The sequence below is a fragment of the Schistocerca serialis genome, chromosome 2, assembly GCF_023864345.2.
Source record: "Schistocerca serialis cubense isolate TAMUIC-IGC-003099 chromosome 2, iqSchSeri2.2, whole genome shotgun sequence".
Classification (NCBI taxonomy): domain Eukaryota; kingdom Metazoa; phylum Arthropoda; class Insecta; order Orthoptera; family Acrididae; genus Schistocerca; species Schistocerca serialis.
Window position 1 is genome coordinate 205150153 of NC_064639.1, and position 20852 is coordinate 205171004.

The 20852-nt window shown below is 45.0% G+C and overlaps 1 protein-coding gene and 1 pseudogene across 1 annotated transcript; one reads left to right on the forward strand and one right to left on the reverse strand.

The window, feature by feature from the left end:
* Positions 1-4152: 4152 nt before the first annotated feature.
* LOC126455843 (KH domain-containing protein 3-like) lies at positions 4153-12982 on the reverse strand. Its single transcript, XM_050091605.1, has 2 exons — positions 12155-12982; positions 4153-4170 (listed from the first exon to the last, which is right to left on the reverse strand). Exons 1-2 carry the CDS (start codon positions 12980-12982, stop codon positions 4153-4155), a joined length of 846 nt encoding a protein of 281 aa, XP_049947562.1.
* A 6129-nt stretch (positions 12983-19111) lies between these two features.
* LOC126455844 (transforming growth factor beta regulator 1-like) lies at positions 19112-20852 on the forward strand (annotated as a pseudogene).

The following is a 20852-nucleotide window of genomic DNA, read 5'->3' on the forward strand; positions in this document are numbered from 1 at the left end:
AAGTTCTAGGGGACTAATGACCTCAGCAGTTGAGTCCCATAGTGCTCAGAGCCATTTTTGTAATCACATGTCAGGTCTAGTATAATATATTTGTTCAATGAATACCCGTTTATCATCTGCATTTCTTCTTGGTATAGCAATTTTAATGGCCAGTAGTGTATTTTCGGGACTCCATGAATCTGTCGAGGTGGCCTGGCCACCCGGGTAAGCTGGCTTCATGTCACTAGATTCTTCGACTTGGGGCATATGAAGCAGCTGGTGTATGAAACCGTTATGGAAAAAGAAGACGATATCTTCGCTAGAACTGCCGTCGTCGGTGTGTACCATCGCGTGCATGCCAAGAATTTTCGAAAGGACCCAAAGGTCAGTAATCTAACAATGTACTGCGTGCAAATAGCCAACCGTCGCATATTCGAGCAGTTTCTGTTAATGCAACTGCTATACAGGGTTATTACAAATGATTGAAGCGATTTCACAGCTCTACAATAACTTTATTATTTGAGGTATTTTCACAATGCTTTGCACACACATACAAAAACTCAAAAAGTTTTTTTAGGCATTCACAAATTTTTGATATGTGCCCCTTTAGTGATTCGGCAGACATCAAGCCGATAATCAAGTTCCTCCCACACTCGGCGCAGCATGTCCCCATCAATGAGTTCGAAAGCATCGTTGATGCGAGCTCGCAGTTCTGGCACGTTTCTTGGTAGAGGTGGTTTAAACACTGAATCTTTCACATAACCCCACAAAAAGAAATCGCATGGGGTTAAGTCGGGAGAGCGTGAAGGCCATGACATGAATTGGTGATCAAGATCTCCACCACGACCGATCCATCGGTTTTCCAATCTCCTGTTTAAGAAATGCCGAACATCATGATGGAAGTGCGGTGGAGCACCATCCTGTTGAAATATGAAGTCGACGCTGTCGGTCTCCAGTTGTGGCATGCGCCAATTTTCCAGCATGTCCAGATACACGTGTCCTGTAAAGTTTTTTTCGCAGAAGAAAAAGGGGCCGTAAACTTTAAACCGTGAGGCATCCAGAAGCTTTAAACTGCGCATACCATCGCCGAATGGAGTTAGCAGTTGGTGGATCTTTGTTGAACTTCGTCCTCAAGTGTCGTTGCACTGTTATGACTGTCTGATGTGAGTGCATTTCAAGCACGACATACGCTTTCTCGGCCCCTGTCGCCATTTTGTCTCACTGCGCTCTCGAGGGCTCTGGCAACAGAAACCTGAAGTGCGGCTTCAGCCGAACAAAACTCTTAGAGTTTTTCTACGTATTGTAGTGTGTCGTGACCATATGTCAATGAATGGAGCTACAGTGAATTTATGAAATCGCTTCAATCATTTGTAATAGCCCTGTAGTTGGCATGCTGAAATAACTTATGTATAAAGTGTCACTAGCATCAGAAATTTCCGTCAGGTTTTATATACTGTAATTACATTTGTTTTGATGTTCTCTACCTCCTGCCTGAATTGGAACATACAGCTTTGGAACTCCCTGTAGTGAACAAGGGTGTCCTATTACTTCCTTGGGGCATACTTAACGATACTGCTGTCCCTGATGAACACTCGCCGTCCAGGACAGTGAAGTGGGTATTATCACCTGAAAAATCCTCGAGCCACTGAAACATCTGAGACCCGTTCCCTTGTGCTCGAATCTTCATATACAGTTTCCAATGTGGCAGTGTGTCAAATGCTTTCCGGAAATCTAGGGAAATGGAATGTGCCAGCTGGCCTTCATTCATAGTCCGCAGAATATTGTGCTAGAAACGAGAAAGCTGAATTGCACACTATCGACGTTTTTCTGAATCCGTGCAGATCTGTTGGTAGAAGCTTTTTTCTTTCAAGGAAATTTGTTGTTTCGGAACTTAGAATACGCTCAAGAACTCCACAACAAAAAGGCGTTAATGACCCAAGGAATACGATTTAAAAAATTTAAAGGAAAGTAAATCATGGTTTTCGTGGATTGTTGAACCCACGCCACCTTATATTTTCTGTTAATAGAACATTACTAATGTTGCACCTCTTTGTACTCATTTTCTCCTATTTTTTTAAAGAAAGGCTTCGCAGTTTGTAGCAGGCACTTTTCCCCTTAATCCCAGTTCACAAGAACAAGAGAAGACTGTGATACGGGAACAAGGCCCTGCCATTCAAAGGCGGTCGATGTTCGTGAAAAGGCGAATTCTGCCTAGGTGCCTACGGCAGGTCTTTACCAGTATTAATTCAACGGGAACAACAAGTAATTAAACCGCAGCTCGTTACAGGAACGACTGTAGGAGCTCTTACATGGAAGCTATTGTGCTTTGCAACAACACGACGGCTTTCGGAATTTAGGCAGGCTCCTTCTCTCCTCCATTATATTACCCGCAGCGTCACAAAAGACGCCGGCCGGTTCTTAGAAGTCCCGCCGCCGAGTGGAGAAGACCATTAGCTCTCAAAGGGAAAAGCCTGCATGTGATGAAGCGGCAGCGCAATCGTGTTAAGTTAGTTAGGCGGTGCGAGACTGGAAACGGTCAGCCAACGTGCACCCACCGCCAAAGGCTGCCGCTTTGCATAACCAGACCATGAACTTCACGACGGGGTCCCCTTACGAATGTTATCACTGTGTCCATGGGACTGTTCTCATTTCTACACAAACTGCGGGTAGTATTCGGGTCAGAGTTGGATCTTAAATCGTCGTGAATGATAGCAAAGGTCTGTAAATTTTACTGACCTGGCGTCTACAGTCCAGGCTTGTTCCACAGCAGTGAAAGGAAATACACTACTGGCCATTAAAATTGCTACACCAAGAAGAAATGCAGATGGTAAACGGGTATTCATTGGACGGATATATTATACTAGAACTAAAATGTGATTACATTTTCACGCAATTTGGGTGCATAGATCCTGAGAAATCAGTACCCAGAACCACCACCTCTGGCCGTAATAACGGCCTTGATACGCCTGGGCATTGAGTCAAACAGAGCTTGGATGGCGTGTACGGGTACAGCTACCCATGCAGATTCAACACGATACCACAGTTCATCAACAGTAGTCACTGGCGAATAGTGACGAGCCAGTTGCTCGGCCACCATTGACCAGACGTTTTCAATTGGTGAGAGATCTGCAGAATGTGCCGGCCAATGCAGCAGTCGAACATTTTCTGTATCCAGAAAAGCCTGTACAGATCCTGCAATATGCGGTCGTGCATTATCCTGCTGAAATGTAGGGTTTCGCAGAGATCGAATGAAGGGTAGACCCACGGGTCGTAACATCTGAAATGTAACGTCCAGTGTTCAAAGCGTCGTCAATGCGAACAAGAGGTGACCGAGACGTGTAACCAATAGCACCCCATACCATCACGCCAGGTGATACACCAGTATATCGATGGCTAATACACGCTTCCAGTATGCGTTTACCGCGATGTCTCCAAACACGGATGCGGCCATCATAATGCTGTAAACAGAATCCGGATTCATCCGGAAAAAAATGACGTTTAGCCATTCGTGCACCCAGATTCGTCGTTGAGTACACCATTGCACGTTCTCCTTCTCTGATGCAGCGTCAAGGGTAACCGCAGCCGCGTTCTCCGAGCTGATAGTCCATGCTGCTGCAAACGTCGTCGAACTGTTCGTGCAGACTGTTGTTGTCTTACAAACGTCCCCATCTGTTGACTCAGGGATCGAGACGTGGCTGCACGATCTTTTACAGCCATGCGGATAAGATGCCTGTCATCTCGACTGCTAGTGATACGAGGCCGATGGGATCCAGCACGGCGTTCCGTATTACCCTCCTGAACCCACCGATTCCACATTCTACTAACAGTCATTGGATCTCGACCAACGCGAGCAGCAATGTCGCGATATGATAAACCGCAATCGCGATACGCTACAATACGACCTTTATAAAAGTCGGAAACGTGATGGTACTCATTTCTCCACCTTACACGAGGCATCACAACAACGTTTCACCAGGCAACGCCGGTCAACTGCTGTTTGTGTATGAGAAATCGGTTGGAAACTTTCCTCATGTCACCACGTTGTAGGTGTCGCCACCGGCGCTAAACTTGTGTGAATGCTCTGAAAAGCTGATCATTTGCATATCACAGCATCTTCTTCCTGTCGGTTAAATTTCGCGTCTGTAGCACGTCATCTTCGTGGTGTAGCAATTTTCATGGCCAGTAGTGTACCTTTAACAAATTAAAGCAAATCGTAGTTCACATATAACATATACCACAAATAAGCCGGCCGAAGTGGCCGTGCGGTTAAAGGCGCTGCAGTCTGGAAGCGCAAGACCGCTACGGTCGCAGGTTCGAATCCTGCCTCGGGCATGGATGTTTGTGATGTCCTTAGGTTAGTTAGGTTTAACTAGTTCTAAGTTCTAGGGGACTAATGACCTCAGCAGTTGAGTCCCATAGTGCTCTGAGCCATTTGAACCATTTTGAACCACAAATAAGATTTTTGTATTGCTGGAAAACTAGTAACCTGAACTTTATTCTTGTATTACATAAGGAAAGGAACACAGAGCACAATGGAGAACGGTATTTCCAATTTCCAGTTTCTAGTTTCCTGTCTTAAAATTCGCTGAACACTTGGGCGACTCACTCCAGTTTCACGGGCACACGGTCTCACAGACTTCTGTGGTGAGCGAGTGAATTGTTGTAACACACGACAGGAGTTAGCTGGACTTGCTACTGTTACAGGTCGTCCAGATCGTTGTTTGTGTACATCTTTAACACAGCCTTCGGCTTCAAATTTGTCTCGAATGCGACGAATCGTTACACGTGTCGGTGGCTCTGTTTGATACTCATTTCGCCACTGCCGTTGAACCTCATTAATGTTTTCGTACTTAAAATACCTCTTCAAAACTGACTTCCTTTCATCGAATGTAACCCTTGCGCCAGCCATGTTTACTCGAGTAAATAGGTGCAACTAAGAAGAAAACACTATCTGACGACTGTCATCTGACAAAACAAAACAACGCAATACAACGCTTGTGTGGCGGTTGCCGGAACTACAAACTATTACACTATCAAAGATGAGACAACTCCGTCAATTAGTTTGCCAGTTATGGACCTTTAAACAGTGGATACATTTTTTTGGACCCCTCTGTATATGCCTGTACAGGTGAGACATTTTACTTGAAAATCGCTTGCCCGGTGTCGGCGGATAAATACGATACTGAAGTGCCTGTGTTATTCTGAATTACGATGCAAAATTCCTTTGAACATGGTTGCATGTCCAAACGAATAGGCACTACAGCCATTAAATGTGTTCGCAATTTGAATTGTCGTTATTCCGTTCTACAGCTGATGGCGGTCCGTATTCGCAATTGCGAATACATTTGATCTATTTAATAACAGTCGTAGTTGCTGCAGTGCCTGTTCCGTTGGACATGCAGGCATTTTTAAAGGAACTTTGCATTGTAATTCGGAATAACACAGGCACTGCAATATTGTACTAAATGATGTGATCGAGATTCCAAAAGGGACGCCAGTTATTCTATACATGACGATGAGATTGGGACTACGGTCGGGCTGTAAAATGCCAATCTTAAACAATTTAAAATTCATTCGTATAAGAGGTACCTTTTCTCAGAAACTCTTGGAGATAAAAATTAGGAGAAAATACGACTTACGGGTTACACATTTCTAACCAATCTAACGGAGGGAATCCCAAAATTATTGGTTAATTTTAAGATGATAACAAATTTTTAAAAAAATGTACATACAAATAAAAAACTCTATACCTTTCTATGCATGTAAGTATCTAACTACTTTGAGATTTAAAGTGTAAGAAAATGCCTGTGTAAACACATGCTAAATACTCCAATCAGTGCTCCCTGTAATTTCGAAAGAATTCTGGCAAGCAGAAGCTGAGAAAAAGTACACTTTATTCCTAAAGAATAAAATTACAGCCGGGATGGTTCCTTTGAAAGGGCACGGCCGATTTCCTTCCCCATCCTTCACTAACCCGAGCTTGCGCTCCGTCTCTAATGACCTCGTTGTCGACGGGACGTTAAAACAACACTAACCTAACCTAAAAATTACAGCGAAAGTCATTGAAGTAGTCAATGTATCCCAGCCCCATATGATGGCTTGTCTGCATCCTTTTCCATCTTATCTTGCAAATTCCTCTTTCCTGCTTGTCTGCGCTGCCTTGCCCTTGTTTCATAGTCTCTAACAGCTACACTGCATCAAAGACACCAATATGCTGTGTGCTAATTGACATAAACAATGTCTTGAAAATTGTGGCACAGGTTTTGATGTTGACGCCCAAGTTGTGGTGTTGATAGACTCGTTCGGATTTTCGGTGCGGCCATGAACACATTCCTTCAATAGTTTTGTATGTAACAACTCTTTGAAAGTTTCTTTCAAGATCTCCTTTATGGCAAAAGGTATACCTGGTTTGTGTATAAGTTTCTCACCATTTTGCTGTGCTCTGCTGTATGTGCACCATTAATCGCTTCCTGGACATAGCCCATGAATCGGATTATAGTATGTTGAAGAGAGGTGAAACGAAACTGCTCATACAGTTTTTCTGACATCATCTACGCTACTAACATTTTGCCTGATGGCCATGCCATAATAATTTTGAATTTTGTCTATCAGGGATTCTGAGTGTCTATTTTTACCATCTAATCTTCAGTTATTTTCAAGTTAGTTTCCGCTGTAAGGAGTTTTCAGTAGTTGCTGTCTTGTACCCATTTGCTTCTGTAGATGACGTATGCATTTTGGTTTCATGTTAGTTATATCTTCTCCATATGGCCTCTCTCCCTCAGTGCTTCGAAAGCATTTGAATCCTCATCTCGTAAATGATTGCCCTCGGAGGCTTATGATACAAAAAATTAAAATTCAGTCCGAGAACTGTCTAATGTACATGGTCACGCCCGCACAGTGTTTCGTTGCCGCGTGGGGTAGCCGCGTGGTCTGACGCCTTGCCACGGTTCGCGCGGCTCCCGCCGTCGGAGGTTCGAACTCTCAAAAATGGTTCAAATGGCTCTGAGCACTATGGGACTTAACATGTGAGGTCATCAGTCCCCTAGAACTTAGAACTACTTAAACCTAACTAACCTAAGGACATCACACACATCCATGCCCGAGGCAGCATTCGAACCTGCGACCGTAGCGGTCGCGCGGTTCCACACTGTAGCGCCTAGAACCGTTCGGCCACCAAGGCCGGCGTTCGAACCCTCCCTCGGGCATGGGTGTGTATGTTGTCCTTAGCGTAAGTTAGTTTAAGTTAATTTAAGTGGTGTGGAAGCCTAGGAACCGATTGCCTTAGTAGTTTGGTACCATAGGAACTTACCACAAATTTCCAAATTTACAGAGTTTTGCTTAAATTAATGAACAAAACGGACAGAAAGCAATATATGTACGTATTACACATCAGTGGATAGAGGAAATTACGTAGATTAATATCAATGAACAAATAAATAAATAAAAGTAAAAATTAGAAATTTCAAGTTTTAAGCCTGTCCAGAATCCCGTAAGGTCGGTTAAAACAACAAGACCATAGTCATCACAAAGACGAGTGCTTACACCAACAGACGATCTAAATGTCCATTCGGAATATAAATCACACGTGTAAATGCCATTTTTTTGCACAGTAATTAGCAAGAGTAAGAAGATTTCCCAAATTGCAAACGGTCAGTACTCCTCGAAAACTCATAGCACAAAATATACTGCCTGGAAGAAGAAGAAAGAAAGACATGGAGCGCCTTTAGACATGGTCGGATGTCAATAGAATATCGTCCACGTACGGACTGTAGGCGGGTATGTAAACGATTCGAGTTGCAATTCTCTGTGACAGGTAGAACACACTCGTGTTCAGGAAAAAACAGAACGTCTTGAACGACTAGAGACATGAGCCTCATATTCACACGACATGTACGTTAGTATGTTCTGCAGAAATGGTTAGCATTTCAACTATGTCGGCCCGTGGGTTCAAGGTCAACATCGATATCGCGGCACACCACCACCTGTAAGATGTGGTGGTGTTATGCAGCTATGATAGCATCCTATTCTGCTTCACAGACTGGACAAGTCTCAGAACTCAACATTCTTTGATGAGGCGTAGACATGCAACGCCTTGTCACCTACTAGCAGTTTTACTATCCTCCATCCAGTGTCCATAGATGCTTATGACAGTAAGACGCGAAAAGCCAGCCAGATTTGCGGTTTCCGAGATGCTCGTTCGCAAGCGACAGACCATAACACTCTGCCCTTTGTCAAAGTCGCTTGTGTCTGCGGATTTCCTTATTTGTGGTCCGTATCGTCGCTATAATGATCCGTCTCTGCTGCGCTTATATAGGATGCCACAAAATATCAACAGCCTTCGAGTGGGGTGTAGAGGGTATCTTGAGGAACAAATTGAGGTTAGGAACCACTGTCTAGAAACGTCATCGAAAGACGATACGGAGCTTCCAAGTTACAGGTGCTAGCGCCTTTCACTGGGCCAGAATTTCGGCTGAAAACTTGACTTTGTACGCTGACGGACCGTAGCTGCCACTTCTTAAAATGTTCTTTGGTCCCCATCTAGTGCAGTCTTGATGTATGCAGTCCGACACTTTACACATTCAATCATATCCCTCTGTTCATCCTGGCGTAATTTACAGGGTGGCGCACGATAAGCCACCCGACTGAATTTTGACCCTACAGCTATACTATTGGGTCAGCAGCTTTCAAATTATGGGCTCAACTTCAAGCAGTTCATGGAAATTCCGCCAGATGTCGTTGCGAGTTCATCGCTTACGTTGTGAGTCCGCCATTTCAGTTTGCCGCGATGGCGGACAAAGGACGGTTGACCGTCGCCCAAAAGACGAAGATTGTGTTACTGTTCGCGACGACGAACAGCGTTGTATTGACACAGAGAACGTTTCGTGCTCAATTCGGCACACGGTGGGCTCCCAGCCGATAGACAATACGGAGATTACATAAAAATTTTAAGGTACTGGATCTGTTTTGGAGTGTCAGCGGCCACATGCACGTACCGTAAGCTCGTCGCAAAACATTGAAGCAGTTCTTGTTGCTTTGACCCGTAGTCCGAGTAAATCAGCAAGAAGAGCCAGTGCCGAGTTAAGAATTTCACGCCGATCTAAACAAAGAATTATTCGATCCGACCTTCCACTGTATCCATATAAGATTTCTGTGGCACATAAGATTACAGCGAGAGATACGGAGCGGAGAATGCAGTTTAGTTTGCAAGGTGGGAGATCGAGCAAGACCAAGAGGCAGTGCTACACAACACATGGTCTTGTGACGAAGCTTATTTTCTCGTGAACAGTGCTGTGAACAAACAGAACGTTCGATTCTGGGCATGTGATCCTCCGCGAATAATCCACACGAAAGACGCCTATGGGGAGAAAGTGTGCTTGTGGGTCGCGATGTCAGGCCGTGGAATCATCGGTCCATTCGTCTTCGATACTACAGTATCTACATCTACATTTATACTCCGCAACCTACCCAACGGTGTCTGGTGGAGGGCACTTTTCGTGCCACTGTCATTACCTCCCTTTCCTGTTCCAGTCGCGTATGGTTCGCGGAAAGAACGACTGCCGGAAAGCCTCCGTACACGTTCGAATTTCTCTAATTTTACATTCGTGACTCCTCGGGAGGTATAAGTAGGGGGAAGCAATATATTCGATACCTCATCCAGAAACGCCCCCTCTCGAAACCTGGACAACAAGATACACCGCGATGCAGAGCGCCTCTCTTGCAGTGTTTGCCACTTGAGTTTGTTAAACATCTCCGTAACGCTATCACGCTTACCAGATAACCCTGTGACGAAACGCGCCTCTCTTCTTTGGATCTTCTCTATCTCCTCTGTCAACCCGACTTGGTACGGATCCCACACTATTGACCAATACTCAAGTATAGGTCGTACGAGTAGGCCTCCTCCTTTGTTGACGGACTACATTTTCTAAGGACTCTCCCAATGAATTTCAATCTGGTACCCGCCTTACCAACAAATATGAATATATGATCATTCCACTTCAAATCGTTCCGTACACACACTCCCAGATATTTTACAGAAGTAACTGCTATCAGTGTTTGTTTCGCTATCATATAATCATACAATAAAGGATCCTTCTTTCTATGTATTCGCAATACATTACATTTGTCTATGTTAATGGTCAGTTGCCACTCCCTGCACCAAGTGCCTATCCGCTGCAGATCTTCCTGCATTTCGCTGCAATTTTCTAATGCTGCAACTTCTCTGTATACTACAGCATCATCCGCGAAAAGCCGCATGGAACTTCCGACACTATCTACTAGGTCATTTATAAATATATTGTGAAAAGCAATGGTCCCATAACACTCCCCTGTGGCACGCCAGATGCTAGTTTAACGTCTGTAGACGTCTCCCCATTGAGAACAACATGCTGTGTTCTGTTTTCTAAAATCTCTTCAATCCAGCCACACAGCTGGTCTGATATTCCGTAGGCTCTTAGTTTATCAGGCGACAGTGCGGAACTGTATCGAACGGCTTCCGAAGTCAAGGAAAATGGCATCTACCTGGGAGCCTGAATCTAATATTTTCTGGGTGTCATGAACAAATAAAGCGAGTTGGGTCTCACAAGATCGCTGTTTCCGGAATCCTTGTTGATTCCTACAGAGTAGATTCTGGGTTTCCAGAAATGACATGATGCGCGAGCAAAAAACATGTTCTAAAATTCTACAACAGATCGATGTCAGAGATATAGGCGTATAGTTTTGCGCATCTGCTCGACGACCGTTCTTGAAAACTGGAACTACCTGTGCTCTTTTCCAATCATTTGGAACCTTCCGTTCCTCTAGAGACTTGCGGTACACGGCTGTTAGAAGGGGGGCAAGTTCTTTCGCGTAATCTGTGTAGAATCGTATTGGTATCCCGTCAGGTCCAGTGGACTTTCCTCTGTTGAGTGATTTCAGTTGCTTTTCTATTCCTTGGACACTTATTTCGATGTCAGCCGTTTTTTCGTTTGTGCGAGGATTTGGAGAAGGAACTGCAGCGCGGTCTTCCTCTGTGAAACAGCTTCGGAAAAAGGTGTTTAGTATTTCAGCTTTACGCGTGTCATCCTCTGTTTCAATGCCATTATCATCCCAGAGTGTCTGGATATGCTGTTTCGATCCGCTTACTGATTTAACGTAAGACCAGAACTTCCTAGGATTTTCTGTCAAGTCAGTACATAGAATTTTACTTTCGAATGCGGTGAACGCTATTTACACATGCTGCGAAACCAATTCTTTCCTCAGTTCATGGCCCCATGTCTTCCATCGCAGACACAGTGGCTCATGCAGGATGGAGCACGCCCTCATACTGCCAACGTTGTTCTTGATTTCCTACACGAAAGACTTGGCAATAGGGTATTGTCAAACAGATTTTCAGAACGTTATGCATTAGGAGGAATGTGGCCGCACCACAGCCCGGTCATTAACCCATGTGATTATTCCGTTGGGGGTTCCTTAAAGAGAAGGTGTACCACAGAAAACCCGAAAATGCGGTGCAACTTAGGGCCATCATTGTGAAGTTATGCCTCGCCATTCCAGAAGATTTGCGTCGGAGAATCGTCACAAATGCATGGGAGCGACTTGAAGAAGTTGTATACCAAAACGGCAGTCATATTGAACCTGTGATTCATTAAATTGTATTTCCAAGTTGTAACCTTTACATCTACATCAATAAATTACAAATCTTGTCGACTACAAATATGTTATTTATGAAACAAATCTGGTGACTTACAGTGCGCCACCCTGTAGAAAACCAAATGATTATGCCATTCTTCGACGCTCTCTTGGCAGGAAATCATCCTTCGTGTCCTTGTTTTCCATCATTTTATTATATAGAGACGAAATCAGAACTATCAAGTCTACTGTTTTCCTCTTTCTCACTGCTCTGCTTTCACGCAGCGGAAAAATGTTCAAATGTGTGTGAAATCTTATGGGACTTAACTGCTAAGGTCATCAGTCCCTAAGCTTACACACTACTTAATCTAAATTAACCTCAGGAGCAACACACACCCATGCCCCAGGGAGGACTCGAACCTCTGCCGGGACCAGCCGCATAGTCCATGACTGCAGCGCCTAGACCGCCCGGCTAATCCCGCGCGGCCACGCAGCGGAAATATTTCCTGTGGCTTCGTGTATGTTTTAGATTTTGGAGAGCTTTCGTATTGATCAGAAGTGGCTTCACTTTCAGCAGATATTCCTGGATGAGAAGTGGCTTCACTTTCAGCAGATATTCCTGGATTGGAAGTGGCTTCACTTTCAGCAGATATTCCTGGATTGGAAGTGGCTTCACTTTCAGCAGATATTCCTGGATGGGAAGTGGCTTCACTTTCAGCAGATATTCCTGGATGGGAAGTGGCTTCACTTTCAGCAGATATTCCTGGATGGGAAGTGGCTTCACTTTCAGCAGATATTCCTGGATGGGAAGTGGCTTCACTTTCAGCAGATATTCCTGGATGGGAAGTGGCTTCACTTTCAGCAGATATTCCTGGATGGGAAGTGGCTTCACTTTCAGCAGATATTCCTGGATGGGAAGTGGCTTCACTTTCAGCAGATATCCCTGGATGGGAAGTGGCTTCACTTTCAGCAGATATTCCTGGATGGAAAGTGGCTTCACTTTCAGCAGATATTCCTGGATGGGAAGTGGCTTCACTTTCAGCAGATATTTCTGGATGGGAAGTGGCTTCACTTTCAGCAGATCTTCCTGGATGGGAAGTGGCTTCACTTTCAGCAGATATTCCTGGATGAGAAGTGGCTTCACTTTCAGCAGATATTCCTGGATGGGAAGTGGCTTCACTTTCAGCAGATATTCCTGGATGGGTAGTGGCTTCACTTTCAGCAGATATTCCTGGATGGGTAGTGGCTTCACTTTCAGCAGATATTCCTGGATGGGAAGTGGCTTCACTTTCAGCAGATGTTCCTGGATGGGAAGTGGCTTCACTTCCAGCAGATATTCCTGGATGAGAAGTGGCTTCACTTCCAGCAGATGTTCCTGGATGGGAAGTGGCCCCATTTTCAGTAGACATTCCTGCATCAACCTCTAGTATCGCCACTACTACTGCTGCAGCTTCTGCTTCCTGCAGAGTCTTCTATTCAAACGGCAGCTGAAGTTTCTGCTGAACCTGCTGATGAATTTGCTGCTGCAAAGTCATCAAAAAGATCTGTTAAAAGGCCAAACTCCAGTATTTTTGAACAATCTTAAAGCATTCGGTACTGTTGTAGCTCACCCATACGCACTGCTGAGCATTTCACTTACCCGAAATTGGGTCCTAGACTACTTAGGATGATGTCTGATCCAAGTGTCACGAAACGTATCCTTGAACAAAGAGAGAAGCTTGAAAAAGGCCTCATCCAAAGGTTGTAGGCGGTGCTTAGTATGCTGTTGTGGCAACTTCTGCCACCAAATGTAACAGCAACATCAACACCAAATGTAGCGGGAAGAGGTAGAAGGCACTGTATTAAGACTCATCCGAGCTTTGCAACTGATTTATTGTTCCCAACTACAGAGCCCCCATTCCTCTCGATATGCATCACTGGGTCCCGCAATGCTGAGGTCACCACTTTGCTATCTGCAAAGCCGCTTGCTGCAGAATGGCTGCCTCAGCGACCCGTGCACGCACTGCTGTGAGTTGGCTTTGTACACCTGCGGAGCTGCGTCGTCGTCAGGATGCCGTCAGTTGACCCAGCTGTCGGCGTCCATGCCGACTCAGCGCTGTTCGGTGTGAGCCACAGGCGGCCAGCTGCGCGCTTCTCGCCAGCGTGAATGGGATCGCGGCTACAACGAGCGCCCACGATCCTGTGTTCGAATCTGCGGCCCTCGCTTTGGGATGCTTCCGACGTGTGTTGGAAGCCAAGATGACTGCCTGCGTTAGTGAGTCATGGAGTGGCTCGTCGCTGGCTGGATACAGACCCCGCATCAGCCTCAGAGGGTCGAACCAGCTACCCACTGTGGACTGGAATGCTGGCTTCCCATCTACTGCTGCATGTAGCTGGTGCTGTTATACGCCTTGTCGTCCAGGACAGCTGCCACACTTGAATGAATCTCGTTAGAAACCCGCACCTATTTATACGTGGCTGTGCAGCTCTGTTTTGCCATACATGCTGCTTCGCATCACATACTCATAACACACTAGGTTTGCCAGTGGGCCCCTTTTACCAGTGATATGCGACATGCAAAACAGTCACGTATACTCTTTCAGCAAGTTGATGGCCTTGTGGCCTGTATTCTATTTCGCAGATGTTGGTATGCGTAACTCACTGCAGTCCAGCCCGCGCCTGGTTGTGTGTGCTCAGAATATTGCACAAAACTAACTTTCCCTATCCTAAACGATGGTGCCGCTACAATGCGCAGGGAGCGAGAGTATAATAACGCCGTTTATCTCTTGCAAAATTAACTGCGCCAATGTTCCTAGTGTGTGTAGTGTGCTCATCAACCAAAAGCAAAACTGTCGGTTTCACAGTTTGTATAAAGTGTTCGAGCAACTGCACAAAAATCTGTCGTGTGATGAAGCCACCTGCTGAGCATGCAAATTCAGTTCCTGGAGGCGATCTTGCTAAGAGCTAAAATTTGAACCAGACTCTTTAAATATAAGCATGGGTGGCAGAAACACACCGGCAGCACTCATACAAATAAGTGCCGCAGAGTTTCTTCATCTTTCGCTACTTGTTATCGCACCAAGTTGATGTTTTCCCTTCCGTGCTAATATTTTCTCGGGTTTCTGAACGGTGGAAAGGGCAGTTTCATATGCGTTGAACATTCCTGCAGCATCCACTTTATTTTCATCAACAATATTTTGTAGTATACTAAAAAAAATATTAACTTTTCCCTTGCAAATCAAACAAGCTCTGCCCATAGAGTTGTTTCAGGCTGGCGTAGTGATATTTCAGGGTTACAAGAGATGAATTTGTAATACCTGTTGTAGCCAGCCGTCTCCAACTCCCTGTTCAATTTATGGGGTAAACTGTTCGCTTCCGCTATTTCAGACGCTGTGCTTGGAAGATGATACCTCGTTGGTCGAAAAAAATCTTTCTTTCAACTATGATAGGTGACTTGCGAAGCCTTTTTCTTGTTGTGTTGGCAGAAGAGCCAACACCGTGTTACCAGGGGAGGCCGAAATGCACCCGTTTTAGCTCACGCAGGCTGGCGTGAGAAGGGAAGAACTATACTGACGTGATGTCTGGAACATGACAAGGAATTAGAAGTATGGCTTTTAGCGTTATCTCTTCCTTCCAGGTATCGTACTTACCACGTTCTAACATTATCTATAAAACAAGACCGACTGTAATTAGTATAGGCTCATTGATTACGAAATTGAACCTAAAATTGGAATGCTCATAGTAATAATTTATTACAGTATTATTTAGACGCGCCAATTTTGATTTGAATTTTTTTTTCCGAAACTGGACTACTCCAAATAAGCAGTCCAATAAAGGAATATACTGCCTGTCCAACAGAGGACAACACACCATTTTCATTAACACTAAGGACGCACGGGTAACAAAGATTACGGCCATAAGGACAATACGGTACTGTTGTCATTATTACGCACTTTTGTAAAAAGTCTGTAGTACAGCTTATCTAACTTAAAGACTACTGCATCTGTTGGCTTGGATGTAGGAACGATGAATTACATATTACAGTCACTTAGAAGAAAAACACAGCACAGCATACGATCGCAACGTTTTGAAAATTACTTCTCGAAATGAAGATAGTACAAACTTCGGTTTAACGCCGCTAGAGGGTTCCGCTATCATTCCTACCCAATTGGTCCTGCTCAGTCCAAATTAAGAAAAGTTCCAGTATAGGAGGTGTCACCCTAAATGGTTTCTGCCTCTGTTACCCTCAAATTTTTCGATAGCTGTTATCTGACCTTATTTGGCCCTGTAGCGATTCCGCATAGTTGCGTGCAAGTTCGCGATCTCATTACCGAAACTACTTCGGCGGTAGAGGGCGGGGGTTGGGTGGTGGGGGGAGAGGGGTATCTTCCTGTCACGTTTATACGAGGGTTCAATGAAAAGTAATGGCTCTACCTTCGTTAATTGGGTTTGGATGGGAATATTTTAATAAATCAAACGCAGAAATAATCGTTAGAATGTGACCCTGAATTACCAATATTCACTCTTCCACATAATCACCAGCCAACTGGATACACTTCTGCCAACGATGAATATGTTTTCTGAAGCCATCACGGAAGAAGTCGACATCTGTTTCCTCAACTACAGTCTCACAGTTCTTCATCAAAAGCATAATGACGTCGATGATTGAATGGAGAAAGACGTAACCTTCATTCTCGTAACGCGGAAGGAGTTCCTGGCAAAATTCAAGTCTGTGCGCTTTCATTTCAGGTGTCAGCATCCGGGGTACCCATCGTGCAAAGATCTTCCGATAGCCAAGAAAAGCAATAAAGTGACCCATACGTTCTTGTGAAATCCCGATTTCAAATTTCTCTCTGAGTGATACGACGATCGTCCTGAATCATTCTGTCAACATTTTGCTTGTGAAACCCAGTAGCTGCTGTCACAAGACGTCCAACTCTTTGAATGTCACGCAGGTCGGATGTTCCCGCCTCAACGTCGTTAAACTTACACGCCCATCGACACACAGTAATTACATCAACACAATCATCATAAAGAGGGTGACCAGACGTCCGGATTAATCCGGACATGTCCTTCTTTTTAGCTCTTTGTCCGGGGTCCAGGCGGATTTTTACAGTGTCCGGCTTTTTTTTGCAAATTTGGGCGTAATACAGTTAAATTTACAATTCGTCCCGTTCTATTGCTCTTTTCTTAAATACTTTAACAATTGGCACAGCCTTCGTGGTAAACACGCACGAAGGCGGTGTTAGTAAGTGGCACCAGGATCGTCGATGTAGTCGTTGATAGACTACAAGCGAATGCAAATATCGATTACTGAAAATTTTAGTTTCGTATCTTCGCTTTGTATTGGCTTGGCGTTCTGTAGTGCACGTGTGAATTGTGAGTGTAATATTTAACCGAGTGAATTACGTAAAATATTTGGCTATGCCTAAGCGAAAGTATACATTTTATGATGTCCTTTACTGCAAATATCCGGATTTCAAGAAAGGGAGAAATTAATTTAAAGCGGAATGTAAGATACGTGGAGCTGAAACGTACGTCTCAGTGGCCAACAAAGGTAAGAAATATCTCGACAGATTAACTGTCATGGTTTAAATTCATTGTTTCATAGTCATTCAATTTATTTGCATCCGGAAGGTAACAGTGCAGTTTACATGCTGCTTGAATTGTAGATGTCGGTGGCGGTGCGTCGAATGAAGGGAGGTGAATGGTCTTACGTTTTTCGCTTTGTAAACAATTCCGTATTGTTGACACAACAAAACAGTTGACGCCACACTGTCATCACAATCAATGTTTTTAATTTTTTTTTATATTGTTCAGTTAACCACCACCTGACCATCAGTAACAATTAACTACTATTTTTACCGGTAATTCCCGGCAGTCACGTGACTTGTCCAAAGTTGACGTGTGGTATCCTCATCTGCAGTCGACCCGTTTGATGTGTCCTCTTTTTTCTTCCTTTGTCCTCCTTTTTGAAGCCGTTTGTCCTCCTTTTTAAACAGTTGCATCAGGACACCCTATTCATAAACTGCTTTCATTCTCTGATGAATCTCCTTTGGGGTGACACTTTCTGCTGTCAAGAATTCAGTGACTGTACGTTGCTTAAATGACGTTGAACGACCGTCTGCACAGGGTTCTATACTGTACACTGTAACAACAGAGCCCTTCCATGCTAAGGCTACCCGCCAACTAGTGCTGTAGAGAAGACGCTACGGAACAAGCCAGTACCTGGCGCATTCCAATGCTGCCAACTGTTGAAGAATTACGAAGGTGGAGTCATTACTTTTCAGTCAACCCTCGTATGTTTGATGTTTGGCGCTAAGAGCGTTCCGGGAATACAACGTCCTTCTTTGTTTTGCGTCGAATAGCTCTCGTTGCGTGTAGAGGGAAAATGCCGGTACATTAGAGTGGTGTTATAGAATTAGTGTGCTTTTACCGAAATTCCTTCCGTAAAAACGAGAGAGTCAGGGAAGAGTTAAAAAAAAATAGGGGGGAGGCCAGTCGGGAGTGGACGCTAACGAAGCTGGTCATCCCCAACAGTGGCCACAATCGTCGCCGGAGCTAACGCGAGCTGCGTGGGGCTCCGCCCTGACCCACAGCTAAATATAAACAGCTGCGGGGCAGCGCAGATTGCCGCTAAAGCTGCGGCGAACCGCCATTCGGCGTCGGTGCTGTCCTCTTTTATTGTCGGCGCGCCTGCTTCTCGTGTCCTGATTTAATTAACCGTAACTACAGCCCGGAAGCGGCTCGAGTGCCGCCGAACAGCGGTTGTTGCGCGCCGGAGCGGCGCGTTAATTTTTTGCGTGCCGGCCGTTGCTAGGCAACGCGGCGGGGCGCTGGTGCACGTGTTCGCTCGTTCCCCGCTCACGGGCTTTACCTGCGGCCGTTTGCGGCGCAGGCGGTGGTCTGCAGCGAAAATGAAATTGCTTATCTCGTGTCGGGCGTCAGAGCTACCGGCCCAGCTCTTTGTGCAGATATCAGATCGGGGGGTCTGCGTCCGGTAAGGCTGGGATCCGTGGCTTACACGTAGCCGCGTCGATCCTAGTGCCTCCTTACGGGAGCTGTCTCCTTCACCCAGTCAGATGCTACAGATCTTAATGTAATTAACAGGGCGTCTCCCTGCCGCCATGACGAAAACAGGACAAAAAATGCTTTGCACGGAAGATCAGATACTGCGCCTAACCTGAGTTAAGCCGGCCGCGGTGGCCGAGCGGTTCTAGGCGCTTCAGTCCGGAACCGCGTGACCGCTTCGGTCGCAGATTCGAATCCTGCTTCAGGCATGGATGTGTGTGATGTCGTTAGGTTAGTTAGGTTTAAGTAGTTCTAAGTTCTAGGGGACCGATGACCTCAGAAGATAAGTACCATAGTGTTCAGAGCCATTTGAGCCATAACCTGAGTTAAACTTCAGCTTCCGAAAATATTCACCATCTTCTCCGTTAGTAGATGACTGCCTGCCGAGAGTTTTTATTTCAGTTCACCCCCGTAGCTGAGTTGTTGAAAAATGTAAACATTGACGCCATTGTTTAAGGTGTGGCAGACGTCTGAAATGGAATATCACTTTGGCGCAAATAAACGGAAAACTTTGCCGAACGCGAATGAGAAAAATGATACAATAAATTTGAAATTCAGAAAGAAGTATAATGCTATTAAATGGGTAATCAAAGGTGTAGTGTTTGAAAATGATGCCTTATACGACCAAGGTTTCGAGATGCGGGAACAGAACGTAATTGGAAAGGAAGAAAAAAGATTTTTTGTTGAAGAAACTTTATCATCTACAGACAGCTGCAGAAGCTTACAGTCAAACACAAGCTCCAAAAACCAGATACGTGCACAATATATTTTCGGCGTACACACTGCGCCAAACCAGAGTTAAACTCGAGCTTTCGAAGATAATCACCATCTTCTTCGTCAGGAGATGACTTTCTCCCGGGAGCTCTTATTTCAGTTCGTCCCCGCAGCCGAATTGTCGAAAAATGTAAATGTTTCCAGAATGAGATTTTCACTCTGCAGCGGAGTGTGCGTTGTTATGAAACTTTCCTGGCAGATTAAAACTGCGTGCCAGACCGAGACTCGAACTCGGGACCTGCCTTTCGCGGGCAGCTGCTCTACCATCTTTTTTTTTTTTGTTTAATTACCTTCATTTTGTTCGGTATTGTTCGTTGAGATTGGTCTGGGCGGACGTCACATGACATCCGTTCATGTTGATCGTTGATTACTTTATTCAGTTTTTTATTACAGAGGGCAACCAGCCCTCTGACCGGACACGCTGAGCTACCGTGCTGGCAGGCTTTAGTTCGTTGCATCTGCTCGGAGCGGACGTCGTAAGACACCCTTTTAAGTTCGACGTTGATCGATTAATTCAGTTTCTTTTTTTATTACAGAGGGCAGCTAACCCTCTGACCGAACACGCTGAGCTACCGTGCCGGCATCCATCTGAGCTACCCAAGCGCGACTGACGCCCCGTTCTCACAGCTTTACTTCCGCCAGTACCTCGTCTCCTATTTTCCAAACTTCACAGAAGCTGTTCTGCGAACCTAGCAGAACTAGCACTCCTGGACGAAAGGATATTGCGGAGTCGTGGCTTAGCCACAGCCTGGGGTATATTTCCACAATGAGATTTTCACTCTGCAGGGGAGTGTGCGCTGTTATGAAACTTTCCTGGCAGATTGAAACTGTGTGCTGGACCGAGACTCGAACTCGGGACCTTGCCTTTCGCGGGCAACTGCTCTACCATCTGAGCTACCCAATGTAAATGTTGTCTGACGTGGTTGTTCAAGGTGATGGAGGCGTCTGAAATGGAGCACCACTTTGTCACAAACAAACGAAAAACTTTACCGAAAGCGAATGAGGCAAATAATATAAAAAATTGAAATATAAAACGAAGTAAAATGTTCTTAAAAGAGTAATCAAAGATTTAGTGTTTGAAAATGCTGCCTTATGCGACCAAGTCTCAAGATGCAGGAACAGATGGTAATTAGAAAGGAAGAGAGAAGATTTTTGTTAAAGAAACTTTATCATCTACAGACAGTTGCAGAAGCTGACAGCCACTAAGCCACTCGTATAAGCTCTAAAAACTCCAGCGACTCTGGAAAGAAATCTCATTAAAGAAGAAAACAAAACAGGTTGTACAACATAGTCCGTTTTGTATGACAGGGAGACCATTGTTTCCAGTAGCTCTTGGAGGACTCACAGTGCACAGTTTGGGCGAGGTTGTGTCTGATGGATCTGATAATCATACAAAAGAGTTCATTTTTTCTGCGGGTTTCTGCTCAACAAGAGCCTTCTAG